Here is a 16,572-nt window from a genome sequence, read left to right on the forward strand (position 1 = left end):
GTGGTTGAGGAGGTTAGGAGGAATCAGAGAACTGCACTATGCTTCAAGGTGGACTACGAGAAGGCTTATGATTCGGTAAGGTGGAATTTCTTACTTGATATGTTGTTACATAGGTTGGCCTTTCATAGCAAATGGATAAGGTGGGTTAGATGATGCTTGAAATCGTCCTCTATTTCAGTGCTAATTAATGGAAGTCCAACAGAGGAATTTAAACTGTCAAGAGAGTTGAGACAGGAAGATCCTTTGGCCCCGTTTTTGTTTCTTGTGGTCGCCAAAGGTTTGGTTGGGCTAGTGAGACAAGCGTCTAAGCAAAACATGCTCAAAGGTGTGAAGGTGGGGAGGAAGGAAATAAAATGTAGTATACTTCAATTTGCAGACGACACTTTTTTTATGTGTGAAGACTCTTTCTCCAATATCTTCACTATTAAGACGATCCTAAGATGCTTTGTACTAGTCTCCGGTCTGAAAATAAATTTTCAAAAATCGAAACTGGTGAGAGTAAATGTTGATAGGTTTACATTAGAAACCTATGCGAAGATGTTAAATTGCAACACCATGTAGATTCCTTTTAAGTACTTGGGGTTAGAAATAGGAAGTAACCTAAGGAAGGTACAGTTTTTGAAGCCTGTCGTCAATAAAATCAATGCTAGACTTAGCACATGGAAAGGGAGATGTTTATCAATGGCAGGAAAAATCTGCTTAATCAAATAAATCTTTACAGCCATTCCTCTCTTCTACTTGTCTTTTTTTAAAGCTCCGATCTCGTTTTGTAACAAAATCACGAGCATACAAAGGAGATTCCTGTGTGCTTGGGGCAGAGATAACAGGTCTATACCTAGGGTAAGGTTGGGGAACATTTATAAATCTCCTGAAGAAGGCGGGTTAGGGATCAAAGATGTCAGGAAGTTTAATTATGCTTTAATGGCGAAATGAAAATGGAGGTTAATGAGTGATGAGGAGGGGAATGGAAACATATCCTGGAGTCGAAATATATGGAGGTAACTAGTACTAGTCACGCTCGATCGTATTACCAATGTTGGTGGTGGAGAGACTTAGTTAATATTATGTAGGGAGGGGAGGGTGTAGGTTGGTTTCAACAAGCTTTAGTGTGGAATGTCAGATCTGGGAACTCAGTAAGATTTTGGGAGGACCCCTGGATTGATAAAAATAATCTCAAGGATTTATACCCTAGATTATTCTCTTTGTCCTTGAATCAAGGGATGACAGTGGGTGAGACTGGTTTTTGGGATGACTATGGGTGGCATTGGCACTTAAAATGGAGGATGGAGAGGTTCCAATGGGAGTTGGTCCTGGAGGAAGAATTATTATCAATTTTGTCTAGGAGAGTTTTGCATAAAGAATCCAAGGATTATCACTAGTGCAAAAAGAAGAAAAGGAAACGTTTTATTTAGTGTGGCTTTTTGCGCTACCCGCTTTCGTAAAAAACGCGGTAGCATTTTTGAAATTATTTTGATTTACGAATGCGGTTATTTGAATAGCCGCATTCGTAAATCAAAGCACTTGATTTACGAATGCGGTTATTTGTATAACCGCACTTGTAAATCAAAGCGTTTGATTTACGAATGCGGTTATTTGAATAACTGCATTCGTAAATCAAAATTCTTTGATTTACGAATGCGGTTTTACCTTTAACCACATTCGTAAATTCTTTTTTACCCTAAATTTTAAAGTGCGCCACACACAATTTCAAACTTTATTTCTCGTCTTTGCCTTAGTTTCGCGTTCGCACTCTGAGTTCGTCTCCTTCTGAGTTCGTCTCCTTCTGCTGCATCTGCATTCCATTTGTGCAATGTAAGTTTCTTGAACTCTCTTTCTTCCTCTTCATCTTCACAAATATATGCATAAATGTTTTTCGTTTTTCTTATATACGTTTTTTTCCTTGCATTGGTGGTCTCGAAGCACTGTTTCGTTGGCTGACATTCGTTTTTCTTACATTGTTTGGTTTCTCGCATTGCTCAGTACTCTTTCATTGTCTTTGTGGTTTCTTATGGATTTTTTGGTTTACTCCGTTGCTGCTTCCCTGTCCGCCGTCGCTTCTGCTGCCGCCACCGTTGTTGGTGCTCCCGTGACTCTTCATCAACGTTGGCTTCACACAAGATTGACGATGTTTTAAAATTTTTAATTTTTTTTAATGATTTGGCATATACAAGTGCAGTTAAAGCAAATAACCGCACTTGTAAATGGTATTTATAAATGCGGCTATATACCCGCATTTATATTTCTTGATTTACACGTGCGTGTTGATCAAATGCGGCTATAAAGCCGCATTTATAAATTCGAAATAACCGCATTTGTTTTATGTTTCTACACTAGTGTATATTACATGGAGAAGGGATGTCAAGGGGGTCTTTTATGTGAAATCAGCATATACTATTTTGGCCAACCAAGGAACCGGACCAAGTAATGATGTATTCAGGCTACTATGGAAGTCCAAAGCTTTACCAAAAGTTATAATCACTGCCTGGAGAATCCTTCTGGACAGAATTCCAATTAGTCAGAATCTTATGACACAAGGAGTTGTTGTGAACTCCCCTCTCTGTGCATTTTGTAACCTGTAAGAAGAATCCACCCAATATCTGTTTCTGGATTCTTTCTTTGCACACGGGGTTTGGACGCTTTGCTTCAGATGGATAGGTGTTTTGGGGGCTCAAAACAAGGATATCTGTAATCACTTTGTAAACTTTCATTTAATTAATACGTCCAAGAAACAGAATCAGGTATGGAAGGGAGTGTGGGCGGTGATTGTATGTTGCATATGGGAGCACAGGAATAATGTGATCTTTAGACAAGGGGTTCCTGATTATGAGGAAATCCTTCAAGCGGCCCAACTCCTGTCCTGGCTATGGTTGAAACATAGGGAAGGTTCTTTCTCTTACTCTTTCTTCGATTGACTTTTGAATCCTATCCAATGCCTTTTATGTGTGCGCTGAGTATGTTATGGAGCATAAGGGAACAGTCCTGTATTGAGTACGCAAGTATCTAAGGGGGTAAAGATAATAGATACCATCCTTGTTGATGGGCAACTATGGAATCTAGCTAAGGAGGCAGGGGTGTTTATACACTGAATCTGTATAGTAGTGAGATGTACTGGCTAGTGGTTGGGTTGATGGAATTTTATACACTTTTACAAGAAACTATGAAGTCTAGTAGGCAATTTACATGGAAGGTTTGGAATGTGTGAAGGAGCTGCTGGGAAGCCGCTGGGAAGGTTGGAAGACGTTGGATTTGTGTATCTATGAAAACCAACAATCTGGTGTATGGTTTTAAATGCTATTGGATGCTTTCTTTCTCGGTCTATCTCACTACACAAGGGGTATCACACTACATAGCAGAAATTCGAAGATGTGGTTATGCCAAAGCTGATGGAAGAGGCCCAAGCACAAGCCCACATGCAAGCCCACCAAAGGGTAGATTTGGGCCAACCATAGAGTTATGGCCAAGAGGATCCAAGAAGACGTTTTTTTACATGTTCAAATGCCATAAACTCTAGTGTAGAGTAGACTTTAATTTCTTGTCAAAATTAGCATAGGAACTTTATTTGTAATTTTCTTAGAATTAATTTTGGCACCTAAAACACCAACCTAGGTAAACTTAGAGTTCCTAAAAAAACCTCTAAATTTACCAAGGCCGGTCTAGAAAGCCCATGGAGGGGGTGAGCATAAAAACTAGACACACCCCTCCCCATGTGCTCATTTGTGCACCCATGTGCCATGTGCACCCATGTGCTTCACATTTACATTTCATTTGACTAGCATTAGGGTTGCATTATGGTCCTCCTTAGCCTATAAAAGGAGGAGCCTACACCTTATTTTCAAGTTTATTGTGAGTAAAGTTATGCTGCCATTTTGTGCCAAGCTTTGCTTCTCCCTAGAACTCTAGGCTCTAAACTTCACATCCTTCACCTTTCCTTGGGCTAGCCGAACCTCCCAATATTCATACATACCATGCACCTTCAAGATCAACATCACTCTTAAGAGGATCTTGCACACACACATCCATAGCTTCCGCACCATCTCTTACATGATTCAAGAAGAACTTCATAAATTTTGCCATCAAAAGCTGACTTATGTAGATTATATGGCGAATCAATAGCACCTGTCTTATTTAACATTTGTTCATGTTGGTGTATGGAGGAGAACTGACAGGTACTATGGGCGCCTTATTAGAATTATCAATACAGATTTCCTGTTGGAATTCTGCTCTGTTTAAGGGGACGACTTCCTGGATCAAACTGGTGCGGTGGTTTAGTGTATTGCTGCATATAATGCTGCCTTGTTTTTAATGCAGATGTGAGATGAGTAAAGGTAGCCAAATGGAGTTGGAAACAGTTTGGTAACAGGGCCAGAACATCTATATGGCAATACAAATGATGTATCAGCTAAGTTGGTTCTAAATAGAAGTAATGGGGTGCAGTGGAAGTGTTGGGTTGGGGAACAAGTTGGTAATGATTCTGTACCGGGCTCAAGGAGGGGGGCGGTTTTCTGCAGGTTATGGGGGCTTGGTTCTGTAGGCTCTGGAGGCATTGGTGTAAACAAAGAGTTCTGATCTTTGATTGGAGCAAATCTTTGTTGTGACTTAATAAATATAGCCGGGAGCTAGGTGTAACATAGGCTTTGTAAGCTGCTGGTTTATGTATGTAAAGCTGGTGGTGGAAGTGGTGCACGTGCTTTTTTGCATTCTTAATATGATGCAGTTTTGGTGTTTAATTGTTTTTTGGTATGTGGGACTTATTCCAAGCAGGTGAAGATGAGGTTGTTTAGTTTGGCCTAGCCTATATGATCTTTTAGGCGTGCCAATCCCCTTCTCTTTTACCAATAATATGCATGATTATGCAGCTGTCTACCTTCATGGGGACTAGTAGGGTGCTTAGGCCAGAGTTTTGAACAACAACTGTTACATTAGTTTTAGTATCTTTATCCTTTCTCTCTAATTGGAACTTTCTAAGGGTTTGTCTTTTATTTTCAAGATGAACTTTGTATAAGGGTTGGGACACCCTAAAGTGTCACTTTAAATCCATTTATTCTTTGCTAATAATAAAAAAAAAAGTGAATAGAACAATTCCTACATCCTAAATTTCTGAGTTGGTGGAGTATATGATACTCTTAATCTCTATTTTTAATTTGTTATAATTTGTTGTTTCTATAGCAATAAGAGGTTATATAGATGTTTTTCTGTAATTGAAGCACTTCCCGTAAAATTTCGCTTAAAAAGGCCAAGGGATAAATTAAAATATTAAGTCTTCCACTACTTTTCTAACGATAATATTGTTATACATATGGTGCTAAGAATTAAGTATAATAACTTTTTGATTATAAAATAATTTGAATATCTTAATTTATTATATGAGCAAGTTGAAATTAATTTCAACAACCTTTCCTCTTGATGTAAAATATAGATAGCCCTCATGGATGTGTTTAATATAAATATATAGAGAGATGTGTTTTGAAATATAAAAGAATATTGAAATTCCAGAGAGAAAACGACTTGACAGTTAATTGAGTAGCTCAAGTAAGTGTTTTTTTGATTCCATAGGTTCTGATGAAGACAATAAACATTTGTCATTATGGAAGAGTACTGAGTGATAAATGAAAAGAAAGAATTTAAGAATAAGTAAAGGAAACAAAAAATCATCCCTGTGCTGAATGAAGAAGTATTAGATAGTTTGATTTGACATTCTAATATTGATGGCGTTGTTGGTGGCTTTACTGCGTCTCACATTGAAAGCCAAGATGTTGAAATTTCGAACTCACCAAAATCTGAGAGCTGAAAGAGTCCGCCATCACACCAAGGCCAAGTCTATTCTTCTACTTTTCTTTTCCTAAATATTCATTAGTCAACGTTTTCCTTATACGTGACTTTTTCCTTTGGATCTGTTCTCTCTCTCAATATATATATATATATATATATATACACACACACACGCCAACCCTACCCTTATCTCTCCTTCTCATCTCCATTCTTCTCATCTCCAATCTCATCTCCATTCCCATCTCCATTCTCATCTCCAATACTTCCAAACTCAATCTCATCAACACAAACAGTAGAGACACATCCCATGGCTTCTTTACGAACCACACCTATACTCTCTTTATCCTCTTCTTCGGTAAGAAAAGTCAACGCTTCTATCCCTTCACCACTCACTTATTCCGTTCCAAAACTGCCATCAAGAACACTCAAGATTCATCAACTTCATGGATCCAAAGACACTATTCCATTGGAGAAGAATCTGATTACCACACAGATATATGAAGATTTATACAGTCCCACCAACAAATCTAATAACCTCACAGTTCAACTCTACGCAATTCTAGAGGAAGTCGCTGACAGAATTCAAATGCACACAAACATTGGCGAACAAAGAAACAACTGGAACACTCTTCTTCTTAACTCCGTCAACATGATCACTCTCACTGCCACAGCCATGGCTGGTGTTGCTGCAGCCACCAGTGGTGACACTGAGACACCTCTTTTGGCCTTGAAACTATCATCCACTCTCTTGTTTTCTGCGGCCACTGGAATGTCACTCATCATGAACAAAATTCAGCCCTCACAACTCGCCGAGGAGCAACGCAATGCTACAAGGCTTTTCAAACAGCTTCATACCCAAATCCAAACCATAATCGCTCTTGGAAATCCCACAGAGAAAGATGTGAAGAGTTCAATGGAGAAGGTGCTGGCAATCGACAGAGCTTACCCACTTCCCTTGTTGGGAGCCATGCTTGACAAGTTTCCCGCAAAATATGAACCTGCAGTCTGGTGGCCTTCGTCTCAGTCCCATAGAAGAAGCAAAACACAAGAGAGCAAAAGGACTAACAATGGATGGAGTGAAGACCTTGAAAAGGAATTGAGAGAAGTGATTGAAGTGATAAAGAAGAAAGACTGTGAGGACTACGAGAGGCTTGGAAACATAGCGTTGAAGGTGAGCAAGAGTTTTGCAATTGCGGGGCCTTTACTGAGTGGGATTGCAGCAGTGGGGTCTTCGTTTGTGGGGAATGGATCATTGGCGGCATTAGTGCCTCTCATGGCTGGCTCATTGGCTTCAGCAGTTAATGCATTTGAGCATGGTGGCCAAGTAGGCATGGTGTTTGAAATGTACAGAAACTGTGGTGGATTCTTCACGCTGTTGGAAGAGACGATTAGGGACACGCTTGAAGAAAAAGACATTGAGAAAAGAGAAAACGGTGAGGTATTTGAAATGAAGGTGGCAATGAAGTTGGGAAGAAGCGTTTCGGAGCTGAGACGCCTTGCCTCAAAATCTGCTTCCTGTGGTATGGAAGGAATGGTCGTAGATGAATTCGCCAGCAAGCTCTTTTAATTAGGATAACATTTTATCTCACCATACAATATTCTTTAATTCTTTATTATTTTGTATAGTCCTCTAACATAGCTTCACACCCTATTCATTCAGAATATGCACATATTTTTGTACGTACCTTCGTGTAATTCACACTCAACAATCCAAATTTAATTCTCACATTTCTCTCTATCTTTATATCTCATAAGTTTTGTAAGGAGATGGCACATATAATTTTATGCATGTGTGTAAGGAATTCAAATCCAAACTATATATGGAACGCATATATTGTCTACAATAACAACTAGAAGGAAACCTATTATACCAACGAAATAATTCTCTATATCCTAAATTAGTGAACTCCTCAGCACACGCATTCTCTTCACGAAAAATATGAGTAAATCTAAACCTGATTTTACCACAATAATTAAGATATGTATGTCATCAATTATGAAGTATCCACGGTACACTAGTCCTAATAGTAAATGCAGCACAAACCAAGACAGAATCACATTCAAGCCATACACTATCCTTTGACCTTCCTCCATAGCATATATATAACTCCATAAAACTCAGCAACCAAAGCCGTCTCAACGTCAAGAAACAGAGAACCCACCAATAAACTCGCATATACTCCTTCGGAAAATACCTCCACAAGTAGCAAGACCAGGATATCCCCGAGCAACCCCATCACTGTTCATTTTAACCCAACCTGGTGAAGGAAACTCCCATCTAACAGGAAGAGGACGAAGAACTTTATCAGTACACGAATTAATGCCAAAAAACATAATGACATTGAAATCCAACATATCATTTTTCATTGAAGCTTTAGACGAATTTCTCACAAGACAAGTTAAATCTTTAATTACCGAAATAGCCCTAGAAACATCAATCCTATCCCAAAATCTAGCATAATTTGTCATACACCATATCATCCAAATAGAAAAAGTTATCACAACAAGCTTAAACAATTTAACTAAAGGACTACCATCACTTTTAATAAAAGAAAGAAGATCGTTCTTATTAGAGAATTGAGGAGTAAGAAAAATATATCGAACCCAACTCCAAATACGCAAAGCAGTAGAACATTAAAAAAATAAATGTTGAATATATTCCTCATGTTTTCTACAAAGCGTACACATCGAACATATATACAAACCTTTATATTGAATATGTGGATCTTTAGGAAGTCGTCCATGAAATTTTTTTCAGAGTATTAGAGTTTTGGAAGGCGAAATAGTTGAAGACCTAATAAATTTACCGCAACACTAGTGCAGATATGTAAAACAAATGCGGCTATTTTAAATTTACAAATGCGGTCATAGAACCGCATTTGATCAGCACGCATTCGTAAATCTGGAATTTACAAATGCGGTCCTATGACCGCATTCATAAATCACATTTACAAATGCGGTTACCTAAAATAACCGCATTTGTATATTACTAGTACGTTGACCCGTGCAACGCACGTGAATTTTTCTAATATTTTATATTTAAATATTAATATTAAAAATAATAAATTTATTTAAATATATATAAATTATTAAGTTGATGAAATGAAATTAAATATATTGCAATAGTATAAGTTTCTTTTAGTATATTAATAAATTTAATATAATATAACATAAATAATAAAAAATTCATGAATATATTTTTGTCATAATAAATACAATATCAATATAATAAAATAATTTGAACAAATACATTATTATATAAACAATTATCTAATACTATGTATCTATTACGTATTTATGGTGAAGTCCTCTTCACCAACCTCATGCTATCTTCATACTATAATTTAATCTGCAAAAAAAACTTTCCAAAAAATCTTTGCAATTAAAAAATATAATTCAATAGATTATACCAAGTACAATTATTACATAAAAAACTATCAGTAAATGTGTGTTTCTTCCCGTAACAGATTGTAGGCAAAATCATATTAAATTATGAATTCACCTTTTATGATATAAATTAAATTAAAATGTAATGTAATATAATACAAATAAAACATAATGAAATATAAATACAATGAAATACTATTATATAAATAACTAAAGATCTTAAAAACCAAACAACAATAATAAACATATATACATTATCAGGTTTCTAGATAAAAAAAAGTAACAATTATAAATAATTTAAACAAATTTACATTATATAAATAATTATCTAATATTATGTTCCCATAAGATATTTACGAAGAAAATGAAGTATTCTTCACCAACTTCATGCTAAGTTAATATGCAAAAATCTCTCAGAAAGAATAATTATTGCAAATAAAAAATTAATTCATTATATTATACCAAGTACAGTTATAATAAAAGTAATAAAAAGATGTGTGTTTCTTCCAGAAACATATTGTAGGCAAAAATCATATTAAATTATGAAGTCACATTTTGTCATATAAATTAATACTTGTGCACATAAATCTTTATTGTCAATTTATATAATTCATAATTATATAATATATAGATTTGTGTCTCCGTGTCCCCGTGTCAGTATCTATGCTACATAGATTAGTAGTCCACAAATTAATTATAAATAAAAAGGAATGAATAAATTTTTGCCATAACAAACACATTACAATAGAAAAAAATAATTTGAACAAATTTACATTATATAAATCATTATCCAATATTATGTTCCCATAAGAAATTTACGAAGAAAATGAAGTACTGTTCATCAACTTCATGTTAAGTTAATATGCAAAAATATCTCAGAATAATTATTGCAATTAAAAAATTAATTCATTATATTATATCAATTACATTTATAGTAAAAGTAATAAAAAAGGTGTGTTTCGTCTAGAAACATATTGTAGGCGAAAATCATATTAAATTATGAAATCACATTTTGTCATATAAATTAATATTTGTGCACATAAATCTTTATTGTCGATTTATATAATTCATAATTATATAATATATAGATATGTGTCCCCGTGTCCCGTGTCCCGTGTCCCCATGTCTTGTGTCCACCCGTGTCCCCGTGTCAGTGTCTATGCTACATAGATTAGTAGTCAAAAAATTAATTTTAAATAAAAATAAATGAATAAATTTTTGGCATAACAAATACATTACAATAAAAAAAAATTGAACAAATTTACATTATATAAATAATTATCTAATATTATGTTCCCATAAGATATTTACGAAGAAAATGAAGTATTGTTCACCAACTTCATGCTACATTAATATGCAAAAATCTCTCAGAATAATTATTGCAATTAAAAAATTAATTTATTATATTATACCAAATACAGTTATAGTAAAAATAATAAAAAATGTGTGTCTTTCAGAAACATATTGTAGGTGAAAATCATATTAAATTATGAAGTCATATTTTGTCATATAAATTAATACTTGTGCACATAAATATTTATTGTCATGTTATATAATTCATAATTATATAATATATAGATTTGTGTTCGCGTGTCCCCGTGTCCCTGTGTCAGTGTCTATGCTACATAGATTAGTAGTCTACATATTATTTATAAATAAAAAGGAATGAATAAGTTTTTGCCATAACAAATACATTACAATAAAAAAAATTGAACAAATTTACATTATATATACAATTATCTAATATTATGTTCCCATAAGATATTTACGAAGAAAATGAAGTATTGTTCTCCAACTTCATGCTAAGTTAATATGCAAATATCTCTCAGAATAATTATTGCAATTAAAAAATTAATTCATTATATTATACCAAGTAAAGTTATAGTAAAAGTAATAAAAAAAATGTGTTCCTTCCATAAACATATTGTAAGTGAAAATCATATTAAATTATGAAATCACATTTTGTCATATAAATTAATACTTGTGCACATTAATCTTTATAGTCAATTTCTATAATCCATAATTATTTAATATATAGATCTGTGACCCTGTGTCCCCGTGTCAGTGTCTATGCTACATAGATTAGTAATCCACAAATTAATTATAAATAAAAAGGAATGAATAAATTTTTGTCATAACAAATACATTACAATAGAAAAAAAAATAATTTGAACAAATTTATATTATATAAATAATTATCTAATATTATGTTCTCATAAGATATTTACGAAGAAAATGAAGTATTGTTCACCAACTTCATGCTAAGTTAATATGCAAAAATCTCTAAGAATAATTATTGCAATTAAAAAATTAATTAATTATATTATACCAATTAACGTTATAATAAAAGTAATAAAAAATGTGTATTTCCTCCAGAAACATATTGTAGGAGAAAATCATATTAAATTATGAAGTCACATTTTGTCATATAAATTAATACTTGTGCACATAAATCTTTATTGTCAATTTATATTATTCATAATTATATAATTTATAGATCACTATCCACGTGTCCCTGTGTCAGTGTCTATGCTACATAGATTAGTAGTGCACAAATTAATTATAAATAAAAAGGAATGAATAAATTTTTGTCATAACAATTACATTACAATAGAAACAAAGTAATTTAAACAAATTTACATTATATAAATAATTATCTAATATTATGTTCCCATAAGATATTTACGAAGAAAATAAAGTATGTTCACCAACTTCATGCTAAGTTAATATGCAAAAATCTCTCAGAATAATTATTGCAATTAAAAAATTAATTCATTATATTATACCAAGTACTGATATAGTAAAAGTAATAAAAATTGTGTATTTCTTCCAGAAACATATTGTAGGCGAAAATCATATTAAATTATGAAGTCACATTTAGTCATATAAATTAATACTTCTGTACATAAATCTTTATTGTCAAGTTATATAATTCTTTATTATATAATATATAGATACGTGTTCCTTTGACTCTGTTTCCTCGTGTCAATTTTATGCTACATAGATTAGTAGTTCATAAATTAATTATAAATAAAATTGAATGCATAAATTTTTGCCTTAACAAATACATTACAATAGAAAAAAAATAATTTGAACAAATTTACATTATATAAACAATTATATAATAGTTTGTTCCCATAAGATATTTACGAAGAAAATGAAGTACTGTTCACCAACTTCATGCTAAGTTAATATGCAAAAATCTCTTAGAATAATTATTGCAATTAAAAAATTAATTCATTATATTATACCAATTAAAGTTATAATAAAAGTAATAAAAAATTTGTGTTTCTTCCATAAACATATTGTAGGCGAAAATCATATTAAATTATGAAGTCACATTTTGTCATATAAATTAATACTTGTGCACATAAATCTTTATTGTCATGTTATATAATTCATAATTATATAATATATAGATTTGGGTCCCCGTGTCCCCGTGTCCCGTGTTCCCGTGTCAGTGTCTATGCTACATAGATTAGTAGTGCAAAAATTAATTATAAATAAAAAGGAATGAATAAATTTTTGTCATAAAAAATACATTACAATAGAAAAAAATAATTTGAAAAAATTTACATTATATAAATAATTATATAATATTATATTCCCATAAGATATTTACGAAGAAAATGAAACATTGTTGACTAACTTCATGCTAAGTTAATATGCAAATATCTCTCAGAATAATTATTGCAATTAAAAAATTAATTCATTATATTATACCAAGTACAGTTATAGCAAAAGTAATAAAAAAAATGTGTGTTTCTTCCAGAAACATATTGTAGGCGAAAATCATATTAAATTATGAAGTCACATTTTGTCATATAAATTAATACTTGTGCACATAAATCTTTATTGTCAATTTCTATAATTCATAATTATTTAATATATAGATCTGTGTCCACGTGTCCCCTTGTCCCCGTGTCCACGTGTCCCGTGTCCCCGTGTCATTGTCTATGCTACATAGATTAGTAGTCCACAAATTAATTATAAATAAAAAGGAATGAATAAATTTTTGCCTTAACAAATACATTACAATAGAAAAAAATAATTTGAACAAATTTACATTATATAAATAATTATCTAATATTATGTTCCTAGAAAATATTTACGAAAAAAATGAAGTACTGTTCACCAACTTTATGCTAAGTTAATACACAAAAATATCTCAGAATAATTATTGCAATTAAAAAATTAATTCATTATATTATATCAATTAAAGTTATAATATAAGTAATAAAAAATGTCTGTTTCTTCCATAAACATATTGTAGGCAAAAATCATATTAAATTATGAAGTCACATTTCGTCATATAAATTAATACTTGTGCACATAAATATTTATTGTCAATTTATATAATTCATAATTATATAATATAAAGATATGTGTCCCCGTGTCTATGCTACATAAATTAGTAGTGTGCACAAATTAATAATAAATAAAAAGGAATGAATAAATTTTTGTCATAACAAATATATTAAAATAGAAAAAAATAATTTGAACAAATTTACATTATATAAATAATTATCTAATATTATGTTCCCATAAGATATTTACGTAGAAAATGAAGTACTGTTCCCCAACTTCATGCTAACTTAATATGCAAAAACCTCTCCGAATAACTATTGCAATTAAAAAATTAATTCATTATATTATACCAAGTAGTGTTATAGTAAAAGTAATAAAAAATGTGTATTTATTCCAGATACATATTGTAGGCGAGAATCATATTAAATTAAGAAGTGACATTTAGTCATATAAATTAATACTTGTGCACATAAATCTTTATTGTTAAGTTATATAATTTATAATTATATAATATAAAGATCCGTGTCCCGGTCTCCCTGTTTCCACGTGTCTCGTGTCCCCGTGTCAATGTCTATGCTACATAGATTAGTAGTCCATAAATTAATTATAAATAAAAATGAATGCATAAATTTTTGCCTTAACAAATACATTACAATAGAAAAAAATAATTTGAACAAATTTAAATTATTTAAAGAATTATCTAATATTATGTTCTCATAAGATATTTAGGAAAAAAATAGAGTTCTATTCACTAACTTCATGCTAAATTATTATGCAATAATCTCTCAGAATAATTATTGCAATTAAAAAATTAGTTGATTATATTATACCAATAACAGTTATAATAAAAGTAATAAAAAATGTGTGTTTCTTCCAGAAACATCTTGTAGGGGAAAATCATATTAAATTATGAAGTCACATTTTCTCATATAAATTAATACTTGTGAACATAAATCTTTATTGTCAATTTATATAATTCATAATTATATAATATATAGATTCGTGTCCCAGTGTCCCGTTTCCCCGTGTCAATGTCTATGCTACATAGATTAGTAGTCTACAAATTAATTATAAATAAAAAGGAATGAATAAGTTTTTGCCATAACAAATACATTACAATAAAACAAATAATTTGAACAAATTACATTATATAAATAATTATCTAATATTATGTTCCCATAAGATATTTACGAAGGAAATGAAGTATTGTTCACCAACTTCATCCTAAGTTAGTATGCAAATGTCTCTGATAATAATTATTGCAATTAAAAAATTAATTCATTATATTATACCAAGTACAGTTATAGCAAAAGTAATAAAAAATGTGTGTTTCTTCCAGAAACATATTGTAGGCGAAAATCATATTAAATTATGAAGTCATATTTTGTCATATAAATTAATACTTGTGCACATAAATCTTTATTGTCAATTTCTAGAATTCATAATTATTTAATATATAGATCTGTGTCCCCGTGTCCCGTGTCCCCGTGTCACTGTCTATTCTACATAGATTAGTAGTCAACAAATTAATTATAAATAAAAAGGAAAGAATAAATTTTTGCCTTAAAAAATACATTACAATAGAAAAAAATAATTTGAACAAATTTACATTATATAAATAATTATGTAATATTATTTTCCATAAGATATTTACGAAGAGAATGAAGTACTGTTCACCAACTTCATGCTAAGTTAATTTGCAAAAATCTCTCAGAATAATTACTGCAATTAAAAAATTAATTCTTTATATTATACCAAGTACTGTTATGGTAAAAATAAGAAAAAATATGTATTTCTTCCATAAACTTTATAAGCGAAAATGATATTAAATTATGAAGTCACATTTTGTCATATAAATTAATACTTGTACACATAAATCTTTATTGTCAATTTATATAATTCATAATTATATAATATATAAATCCGTGTCTCTGTGTCCCCGTGTCCTTGGTTCCCCGTGTCCCGTGTCCCTGTGTCAGTGTCTATGCTACATAGATTAGTAGTCCACAAATTAATTATAAATAAAAAGGAATGAATAAATTTTTGCAATAACAAATACATTACCACAGAAGAAAAAATAATTTCAACAAATTTACAATATATAAATAATTATCTGATATTACGTTCCCATAAGATATTTACGAAGAAAATGAAGTACTGTTCACCAACTTCATGCTAAGTTAATATGCAAGAATCTCTCAGAATAATTATTGCAATTAAAAAATTAATTAATTATAATATACCAATTACAATTATAGTAAAAGTAATAAAAAAATGTGTGTTTCTTCCAGAAACATATTGTAGGCGATAATTATATTAAATTATGAAGTCACATTTTGTCATATAAATTAATACTTGTGCACATAATTTTTTTTTTGTCAATTTATATAATTCATAATTATATAATATATAGATCCGTGTCCGTGTGTCCCCGTATCCTCGTGTCCCCATGTTCGTGTGTATGCTACATAGATTAGTAGTCCACAAATTAATTATTTGTCATAACAAATACACTACAATAGAAAAAAATAATTTGAACAAATTTACATTATATAAATAATTATCTAATATTATGTTCTCATAAGATATTTACGAAAAATATGAAGTATGTTTCACTGACTTCATGTTAAATTAATATGCAAAGATCTCTCAAAATAATTTTTGCAATTAAAAAATTAATTCATTATATTATACCAAGTACAGTTATAATAAAAGTAATAAAAAATGTGTATTTTTTTACAGAAACATATTGTAGGCGAAAATCATATCAAATTATGAAGTCACATTTTGTCATATAAATTAATATTTGTGCACATAAATCTTTATTGTAATTTATATAATTCATAATTATTTAATATATAGATCCGTGACCTCGTGTACCTGTGTCCTCATGTTCCGTATCCCCGTGTTCCGGTGTCCTCGTGTTCCCGTGTCCGTGGCTATGCTAAATAGATTAGTAGTGCACAAATTAATTATAAATAAAAAGGAATGAAAAAAAAAATTCCGTAACAAAATACATTACAATAGAAAAAAATAATTTTAACAAATTTACATTATATAAATAATTATCTAATATTTTGTTCCCATAAGATATTTACGAAGAAAAGG

General features: G+C 31.1%; 1 protein-coding gene across 1 annotated transcript; it reads left to right on the forward strand.

The window, feature by feature from the left end:
- The first annotated feature begins 5,973 nt into the window (after positions 1–5,973).
- On the forward strand, positions 5,974–7,508 carry LOC137806721 (putative F-box protein At4g22030). The gene has a single exon (XM_068606973.2). It carries the CDS (start codon positions 6,077–6,079, stop codon positions 7,334–7,336), a length of 1,260 nt encoding a protein of 419 aa, XP_068463074.1. The 5' UTR covers positions 5,974–6,076; the 3' UTR covers positions 7,337–7,508.
- The last annotated feature ends 9,064 nt before the right edge of the window (positions 7,509–16,572 follow it).

This window comes from Phaseolus vulgaris, chromosome 3 (assembly GCF_051622355.1).
Source record: "Phaseolus vulgaris cultivar YP4 chromosome 3, ASM5162235v1, whole genome shotgun sequence".
In the NCBI taxonomy this organism is placed as follows: Eukaryota; Viridiplantae; Streptophyta; class Magnoliopsida; order Fabales; family Fabaceae; genus Phaseolus; species Phaseolus vulgaris.

What these genes read in the sequence shown, in the direction of transcription:
- LOC137806721 (XM_068606973.2), top strand. Translation starts at nt 6,077, where the DNA reads ATGGCTTCTTTACGAACCACACCTATACTCTCTTTATCCTCTTCTTCG.